Source organism: Pholcus phalangioides, unplaced genomic scaffold, assembly GCF_987345545.1.
Source record: "Pholcus phalangioides strain wild (caught in Gottingen) unplaced genomic scaffold, Ppha-v1.0 ptg000015l_1, whole genome shotgun sequence".
In the NCBI taxonomy this organism is placed as follows: domain Eukaryota; kingdom Metazoa; phylum Arthropoda; class Arachnida; order Araneae; family Pholcidae; genus Pholcus; species Pholcus phalangioides.
Genome location: NW_028301608.1, coordinates 16,053,066 through 16,063,024, shown reverse-complemented (window position 1 = coordinate 16,063,024; position 9,959 = coordinate 16,053,066). Strand labels below are relative to the sequence as shown.

General features: G+C 35.0%; 1 protein-coding gene and 1 long non-coding RNA gene across 2 annotated transcripts; both read left to right on the top strand.

Moving 5' to 3' along the window:
• Positions 1 to 243: 243 nt before the first annotated feature.
• Positions 244 to 8,407, top strand: LOC149075547 (uncharacterized). Its single transcript, XR_016194009.1, has 2 exons — positions 244 to 1,334; positions 5,771 to 8,407. It is a non-coding gene; the product is annotated as an uncharacterized LOC149075547 (long non-coding RNA).
• On the top strand, positions 1,332 to 8,407 carry LOC149075546 (mucolipin-3-like). Its single transcript, XM_089243015.1, has one exon. It carries the CDS (start codon positions 1,571 to 1,573, stop codon positions 3,383 to 3,385), a length of 1,815 nt encoding a protein of 604 aa, XP_089099141.1. The 5' UTR covers positions 1,332 to 1,570; the 3' UTR covers positions 3,386 to 8,407.
• Positions 8,408 to 9,959: the final 1,552 nt, after the last annotated feature.

The following is a 9,959-nucleotide window of genomic DNA, read 5'->3' as shown; positions in this document are numbered from 1 at the left end:
TAGGCTTCGTGTAAAATATGGGAAAAACCGGGACACTTCTGCCAAAAAGTCGGGACGGCCAAAAAAACAGAAAATACCGGGACTGTCCCGGAAAATACGGGACGTATGGTTACCGTTTGCAAATGCTCCAAGGAAAAGAGGACGTAAGAAAACAGTGCTTAAAAATTAGTCATTGCAAAGGCAAAACATATGTTTACTCACCGTGTAAGGATGGTTTGAGGCTTGTGACTTCTGCAGCACGAGCGTTCTCATTCCATTCTCCTACAGTCATTTTTCTTCTTTATTACCAGCTTGTTTTCACAAGCTCTCTTTCTAATCACATTTCTATTATCTGGGTCCCTGGTCACTCTGGCATTACTTTTAATGAGATTATTGATAGTCACGTTCGCACTGCGGCTTCTTCTCAGCGTGTAACCCCTTCCAGCCTCTACCCAGAAGATCTGATCTCAATTTTTAAATCCCGATATAAAAAATATTTCACTCAATCACTTAAAAATACACTTCCTGATTTCCGTCCATTTTATGATTGTTGCAAATTGTATTCATCCTTTTTTTCGTCCGGTAAATTTGAAAATATGTTTTACAAGCTCCTCTGTAACAGGGCTCCTCTTTTTGAGTATTTACATCGTATTAATAGGGCGGATAGTCCATTGTGTAGCCATTGTAACAATTTGGAAACTGCTTCTCATTTTCTTTTTTATTGCAGTCATTATGATTCTGTGCGTAATGCTACTTTCCGCAATCTTCATTTTCCGGTCTCTTGTTGGCGAGATTTTGCGTCGACTCCTCCTAATATTATTATTCCTCTCTTTGAACGTTTCGTCACTCGTAGTTCCCGTTTCGTCTAGTTGTTGGTATTCAAGTTTCATCCTATCGATACTCACTATATATATATGTGTGTGTGTGTGTGTATATATATATATATATGTATGTGTATAAATTTTTCAGTATTACTATTCTTTGCTTTGTTTCAATACTTTTATTGTTGTCATTATTTGTGCTATGATTCTTATGCTTTTGTTGTTGTCATCACCTGCGACAATGTATTATTCATGGTTTTTGTTATCATTCAATTTTGACAATTATTATTTTTTTATTATTATTATTGACTATTAATGTATAATTGATAGGCATAATTTCTTTTTTCTAATTTCCTAGATGTTTTTGTTATGATCCTGGCATCTCTATTCTCAATTTTTTTTTTTTTAATGATCAGGGGATGGTCATAGTAGCCGAGAGCCCTGTATAATTATTATTGTATTGTATTGTAGGCTTGTGACTGTCACTTTTATCACGTTATGACGAGAGATAATCAGCTGAACAAAAGGAAAAAGGTAAGGGATTATTACGGAAAACGATCATTGCAAAGCGATAACCTATCAGTAGCCGAGCGCGCATTCATCATCATTCGAGAAACAATTCCCCATTAATGATAAGGAACAACTCCGTCGCTTCTTCGCACATTCGTCTCAATTCCCTTTTCTAATTGCAATCGCCACGGAACACCAAATCAAATCTATTTCCTCCCAATCTCTCGTTCCGCCAACGGCTGTTAAAAATGTAATCAAAAATGCAGTTCCTTGAAGATTACGAATCGGTGGACGATGCATTTATCGTGCCTCATCGCGAGTCGGTCAACTGCTTCCTCGGCGACGCGGAGATCATCCCGACCTCCAACAACGACGGCGATGACCCGCGGAGGTTCAGGCTCTCTTCCGAGCAAGGTGCTCAGCTGGACTTCGATCGGATGCGGCGCAGGTTGGCTTACTTCTTCATGAACCCCATAGAGAAGTGGCACGAGAAGAGACGGTTCCCTTGGAAGCTGTGCCTACAGGTCCTCAAGATCATATTCGTCACTGTGCAGATCGTGCTGTTCGGACTGCGCAGTCACGGGTTCGTCCAGCAGCACAGGGACGCCACGATCGCCCTGAGTCAGATTTTCCTGCTGGACTGGGTTCACGATTTCGTCATCTACCCGCCATCTGGACCTTACGCAGTCTACACCATACCAGAGTTCTACAACAACATGGACCACGTTGTTAAACAGTACAGTAAGTTGCCAACTCTAGCGCTCGGGTCGTTCTCCTTCGATACGGATAATGGCACCACACCGCTCATAGAGCTATGCTCTTACCATTATAAGAGCTCTGGCGCTTACCATTTCAGCTCAGAGACATTTGTGAGTAGTTCCATTGAGAAGAGATGCATGAATCTGCCGCTAGGTGGTGATGAGTTCTCAACCGAAAAGTTTCTCAAGTCATTGAATCATTCAATAAATTTCCATACTCTAGTCAAATCAAAAATAACTTTCCCGCTAAAGACTGTGATCTTAAAGACTATGAGCAAGTTAGACATTCCTGATTGTTACAGATTGCGTATCGCAATTACCTATGATAATAAACCTCATGATGGTCAGATAAAGATAAAGCTGGAAATCCGATCAGTCCGGTTGGATTGTGAGTTTAACATAGAGTTTTCAGAGATAAAAGAAAAAACCGATTATATTTTACGGCAGATGCTGAATAGTGTTGTGATAATATTTTGTGTTTTATCTGTGATTCTGTGTGTTCGGTCTCTCTTGTCCGGTCACAAAGTGTGCAGAGAGGCTTCTGAGTTTTTTCTTAAGTATTATAATAGGACCTTACCAATGTCAGAATATATGGAATTTGTCGATTTCTGGTATGTGATGATGGTGATAAGTGATACTTTGATCATCGGTGCCTCAATTATAAAGCTTGAAATTGAAGAGAAAACTCATAGCAGTCGCCTGTATTTGCACTGTTCCGTTCTTTTAGGGGTGGGTAACCTACTGGTGTGGGTCGGGCTACTGAGGTACTTGGGTTTTTTCAAGAAATACAATATGTTGATTCTCACTCTCAAACGTGCCTTGCCGAATGTCCTGAGGTTCCTGTTGTGTGCCGTTCTGTTATATTCTGGTTTTTGTTTCTGTGGTTGGATAGTTCTTGGCCCATACCACATAAAGTTCCAGTCGCTGAGCCGCACTTCTGAATGCCTCTTCTCTGTGTTGAATGGTGATGACATGTTCGCAACTTTCGCTCTCACTGATTCTGATAACATTCTGATTTGGTGGTTCAGCAGGATATACCTATATATGTTTCTTGTATTATTTATATATGTTGTTGTATCTCTGTTCATATCTGTAATAATGGATACATTCGAGACTATCAAAAGGATATACGTTCACGGTTCACCTCCAGAAACGACGGTCGAACTTTTCTTGGCACACGCACTTACTGCGCGGGAACGTTCTGGGACGGTAAATCAGAGGGTGGAACCTGAAGCTGAACCTAAAGCGATAACAGTCCTCAAGGCTCTTTTCTCTGAGCTGAGGCGACAACTACAGAGGCAGAACAGCGTGTCTTGAACCATATAATAGAGTATTATTTACATTGTGACATCTTTTATTGGAACAACCCACAAAACAGTGGTACTACTTGAAATTTGGCGATATACCATATATACTTGTGTGTAAACCAAGTTTTTTGCTTCAAATTTCATTCCAACATTGGGTGGAGGGTTATCTTATATATATGAGTCAGTTTTTGAGCAGAAGAAAAGCGGTTAAAAAAGTAAATGAGTGCAAGATTGCTGTCAAATTGGCAATTTTCAATTATGCCAAGGTTCTAATCCCTTGGTGACCAAAATTTTTTTTGTTTGCCAAACATTTTCAACATTGCATAAATTAAAGATTGGCATCTAAAAAGTGGCCCAACATTCAAACTCTCCCATTACGTATGCAATAACCCAAAATACAAAAAGGTTGCACCACACAAAAACCAATTACTTATGTCTACTACTTTGGCAGCACATTTTGGGCTAGAAACTTCGCTTTCTTTTGCTGGTATGAGACTCAATTTTGTTTTTGCATCAGCTTGGGAAATATCCATGCATAAAAAATTTATGAACCAATGATTAATATTTAAGAAATGAACACAATAATACAAGAAAGCGTAGACACTGTTGATGACAAGAATTGAAAATGCACTAAAAAGAAAAATATAGTATGTGGGCTTGTGAAAACATTCTGGTCACCATTGAAAAATTTTTGAAATAGCCAAAGCGTCAAGGTAAATAAATCATTGGTGAAGGTGAAAAATCCTGCCAATTTGGCTGCAACCTTGCTTACAGAATCATGGCCAAAAATGTTGACCCTCTTTGAGGTTTTGGTGGTCTACTGGGAGCTTATACGTATACAGATATTAGCCATATATACAGTAGGCCTTAACGAATGCCATTCTTGATCATTTCAATTTGACAATACCCGCTCCCCCTAAACAGTTGTGTACTTATTAGTTATCTTGTTACATTCTCTTGGCGACTAAAATTGTAACTGCTCCTTTAATTCCTCTTCGTCACCATGAGGTTGATTACTTGACTCTGAGAGAGCGTCCAGATGAAACTAGAGTTTTAGTGCTTATTTTTCATGAACAAGAGGTTCTTTCAATGTCGTCATTCAAATGTGACTGGGAATGTCCAATTTAAGTACCGACGATTGTTCTCTCTAACAGCTATTATTTATGCAATTAAATATAGAAATGATTTTATAAATATGTTAAAAACTCTTCTCTGCTCATGATGTAGTGAATTCAAACATTTTTCAAGTAACAGACAAGATGACGATTATAAGCAAATACACACACAGCTGCTAGCAACATATATATATTATTATATAGCCAAATCTCAAGTGGTCGCCATTATTCTGTTTGTGTATTTCTTTTTACTATGTAATGTTTTTATTTTATTTACTTCTTAAAATGGGATAAAAATTTTTTTATGTATTTTACTGGTATGCTTTGCATCATATTGTGATGTATAAGAAGTGGCCAATATTTAATTTGATTTGCCTCGTTACAATCACACAAATTTTTAGACATGCTATGGTATGTATTAAGAAAGCATGATTATTTTTTTGTTGCTCAGCGTGTAGCTTTGCATGAAAAATGCAATGAATAATCCCGCAAAAGCAGAAATCTGTCATGTGTATGAAAAAATTTCTAATTAAATTTGCTTCATAACTTATTAGATCATCTTTCATGTAGAATTTGAATGTCTTGGATTTGAAAATCTATGTACAGTTTTTTTGAGTGATATCGGTCTAAAATTACTGTTATGATGGATCCTGCTGAAAACATTTTCTCATTAAGGAAGTCTTGTTTCCAGATTTCCAACTTGCATCTCTCATTAAAGCATGCTCACATTTAAGAAATTTTCTTGCTTAATACAGTCCTTCCAATGATAACAGTTTTTTGCATAAAATCTCCCCATGAGCAGTGTTTCTAAATTATGTGTTGTGAACTTTGAAAGTGGACTTGTGGCATAAGGGTTGATACAAGAAGCGTACAACCTTTTTTTTTGCCGTGAGAAATGCAGTTTGAGAATCATGAAACCAGATCAGCAGCTCACTCAGTGGGAGTATTCATTTCCATACTTGCCATTATTCTAATATACACAGGAAGCTTAAGTACAGATAAAATTTTCATTTCCATGCCCAAAGTTACTGCATTATTTCTAACTCAAATTCGCTATTCTTTTTTGCTTAAATAAGCAGCTCTTGCTCTTGAAACATCCCTCGTATATGTGTGTTTGCAGAATTCAAAAGTGTGCATGCCTTGATTGAGGATGTGCTTAGTTTGGTTATTTTGTGATCTGATTGAATGATTCTCATGTGGTGAATCTCTATGCTTTTTTTACATGGATTTCCCAGAAGTAATGTTTAGGAATTGAATTATGCACCATTATCTCTTTTCAGATTGGCAGTGTGTAAAATAAACAGTAGAGTGTTAGTCAAAATGAAACAATATAAGGTAGGAGTGCATCACAAACATTAAAACATATCCAAGTATTGTGAACGTTTCGCAAAGATTGTATATTAATTTTGTGGAATAGTAGTTGAATACACATTGCAATCGTATGTGTATTTGGTTTTAGTTGTTAAGCAAATGTAGTTTTATTGTCACAATCTGTCATGTTATTTGCTTGCAGCTTCAGAAAAACTTTCACCGAACTTGATTTTAATGATTTTTTAACATGCTTCGGCCACATGTATCACTAATTTGAAACTACTAGATATTGCAGCATGCATGTAAGGGAAAATGATACACTCAATTCAAATCCTATGTTGCTTCTAGAAATATTATTAAAATTGACATTTTTTTTCCCAACAAATATTTATTCTACTCATTTTTGTTCTTGCAAAATTGTTTTTAGTAAGAATGAATTTAGTTGAGATGATTAATGATCTTTGCATTGAACATTTTCTTTCCAACAAAAAATGTAATTTTCTGATGTTTTTAAAAAATCAAGTACAAAACTCAGATCTATTTTTACTGTCAATGTTGTATGAAGACTAATTTATTCGATTTGTTTTATGGACATTATTACTTAGATGAGTTGTTAAACATCATTGATGAAGAGTATTATGATCAGCTTGTGATGTTTGTCAGTTTTGCTTCATGACGAGTATTATGATTATTTTATGTTCACATTTTAAATTTATAGATTATCAGAATATTTTGGTGCCGTGTTCTTAACAGAATCATGTTTTATCCAAATTCTGTGTCAATATTATTTTTGTAATACTGTTTGAAATATATTATGATACCAAGAAAGGTCACGTTTCTAGTCAATTTGAAAGTAAAATTTTTCCAATAGATATTCGATATTTTCCCGTACATTCTATTGGGAATTATTTCCTCTATAAGGTATTTTTTGATAGATTTAATGTGAGTTCTGTCATGTAGAAACTCTGCTGTGCTGTTTCAGTTGTTAATCTCTGTTTTCTCATCTGCCAATATCAAATAGTTATACCTTTTTTTTATGTAGAGATTGTATATGACTGAGTAAGCATTGTTGATATTTGCAGATATGCACAGATATTGTAAGAGGTGGAAATTTCATCACCTATAGATTTCATGAAAAGTTGATGTTGTTGAAATACAGAAGCCTGTTGAGCTTAACTGTACACAGGGTGTTTGCAAACTGTTTAGAAAAAATTGTAAGAGAAAATGTACCCATCAAGATAAACAATATTTATGAAGGAACCTATGGTGGCAATCTACTTAGAGTGTCAAAAAATGATTATGGTAAATTGTCCACGTTGAAGTTTTAACAGTGGGAGAAATAAATGGACATAATGAAACCATAAGTTGCAAAATCCTGTGCAGATCAGCAAAAGACTCAAAAGAGATACTGAAAGTGGCATCCAAGGGGTGTCATTGCAAGTTCACATCAGTGAATGAAGGACTGGCTCGTAGACTCCTGGGGTCGTATTGATCTTGTTCACTTCAACAAAGAATTCTTACGACGAGATCTTCCGCAGAGTCTACAGGTGCCCCCACAAGAAAAAGTTCAGTGCATTTAGGTCTGGTAAGCTTCTAGAAAATCAAGTTTGCTTCGACCTTGATCAGTTAATCAGCAGCAACTGTTGATGATGCAATTCTTCACACTAGAAATTTGCATACATTAATGATTGACTTATGTTCTGGAGAAGTGCTACTTCTCCAACAGAGCAGAAATAACATCAGAAGTGAGGACTTGTGCTTGTTGGATGTGTTTCCAAGTGTTGCTTTTCCGATACTCTGGATGAATTATGACCATAGGTTTCATAGTAAATATTGTTTGTCTTATTAATGGGTACAATCACCCCTCCAATTTTTTCTAAAAGTATACAAACACCCGGTATTTTGTAGTTATGTGTATTGTTGATTCAATGAAGTTACATCATGATGTTATCACCTTAAAGTATTTTCTCCTGTCTTAAAGGAAAAATAATAGATATTATACAAAAAATCGATATTTTTCTAATGATAAATTAATACCTTATATATCACTGTACCATTTTATTTATAGTATTATTTATATATATTTCCAGTTATTCTTGATTGAAATTTTTGTAAAACATTTCAGTTTAGTATCTTTTTCTGCCTACTGTTATTTAGTGTATAATGCATAAGCATTGTCTATTGTATCTATATATTTGTATTTTAATTGCGCAATTCGTTAAAACTGTCAGCTTGTTGAAAATGTTTGTACATATAACTGCAAAACGTTCACTGTTTTGATGGAAAATATTTTTAATGTGTAAAGTATTGTTTCAAGACTTTCAGAATTTTAATGATGGAAAATGAGGCTTGAATGGTTTATTTTTATTGCACTGTGGCCAATTAATATTTTTCTACTAGTCATTCTGCAAATACGCAGTTTTTATGAAAATGAAAAGAAGCTGTAACATACTCATTTCATTAGTAGATTGTGATTTGTGGAGAACGTAACAAGATGACATACTTACAAATTAGAACCGATCAATTTATTTCAATACAAAAGTTTTACAAGTATTTTGAAAAAACATTTTCAGTGGAAAAAAATAAAGATTTTTTTTCCCCTCCTATTTATTGAAAATCTAGAATTATCTTGTTTCCTGTGCTTGATTCTATTTTTTTTATTAATCCTTTAAGCGAAACAGCATAAATCACTGAACCCCCTATAAAAAATACATCTTTTATGTTATAAGCTTTCTCTTACAATTCTCAGTAGGTGCAAAGTGTTCCTTTGAGAAAAACTTTAAAAAATTTCTTGCTTGTCAATACTAAAATAAAAGGCTTTTAAGGAGACAAGATATCTTAATGCTACTTAAAGGTTTAATAGCCTAGTTTTTAATGTTTTGCTAGCTATGATCCAAAATATTTAAATATAGGCCTACTATATTTCCTGGCATGCCGAAAAAATAGAGACGTCAGGTTTTTGAAGGTATCTCCCGCATGCTGGAAAAAGGTTTAATAAGGATCTCAGAGTGCATTCAAAAGACTGATATCAATTTATACAAAGTATTAAATAAATAATGCAATAAGTATTTTAAAAAAAATTTCTGTAGCAAATGTATTTTGCCTAGAAATTTTATAACTATAATGAAAATTGGGGCATTTATTAATTACTCTTAATTCAAAATATTGTCAATCTAATAAAAAAAACAGATGCTGTATTCTGAACGATTTTCTGCATTTTTCTATATTCAGGAGATTGAAAAAATGTGGCAGGATTTTTGTATCAACACATTTTGCAGTGAAATTATAAACCTTTTTGTTCTGCTTATTCAAACATGATCATCATGAAGTACAAATTATGTATCCATTTAATTCATCACACGAATATCTGACATTTTTAATAAAAAATTCAGATTGTGGTAGCAAAAACTAATTCAATATAGATGTATAATACAGATGGCTTTTTTCTCAGCCCAAGATATCAAGGAAACATATTTTCTCGATATTATGCTGGGACAAGTGGTGACAAGATGACTTTTCTTTCCGAGTTCACCTCAGCATAATATCAAGTAAATATCAGTTTTTTTGAGCTAAGAAAAATACTGTCTATCTCTACTGTCCCACCTGGGGGCCATTTCCTAAAGTTAAGTAAGGCCACTAATGCCTCTACTTCAGCACCTCACACCACAGTGCGTGAAATAAGGAAGGCAGAAACGTGTTTCCAGTGGTGTACATGGTAGCATGTACTTGCCCAGTATGCAAAAGGGCCTTGGTTCGTGTCCCCCTAGAGACAAGATGACTTTTCTTTCCGAGTTGACCTCAACATAATATCCAGAAAATATGTTTCTTTTATTCAACATACTTTGTAAAATAAAATAGAAAAGGATTCTCAAATGCAGAGAACAGACAAGATTCAAATCAGCCAATTCAATCGATTCTTAGAGTTCAGATATTTGAAAAATTTTTGAAATCTATTACTCAAATTTGCTGATGAGGGATTATACTGTACCTAGTTTAATTAAATTACAGTAGAACTTGGATGCTGAAATACTGGCCGGTCTCACCACAGAGAGCAACAGGCCTACAAAGATGTAATTATTACACTTCACTCAGAAAATCTGATGGCGGCACTAAACAGAAACAAACTTCTGTCAGGTTCACAACAGGTGCACACACATT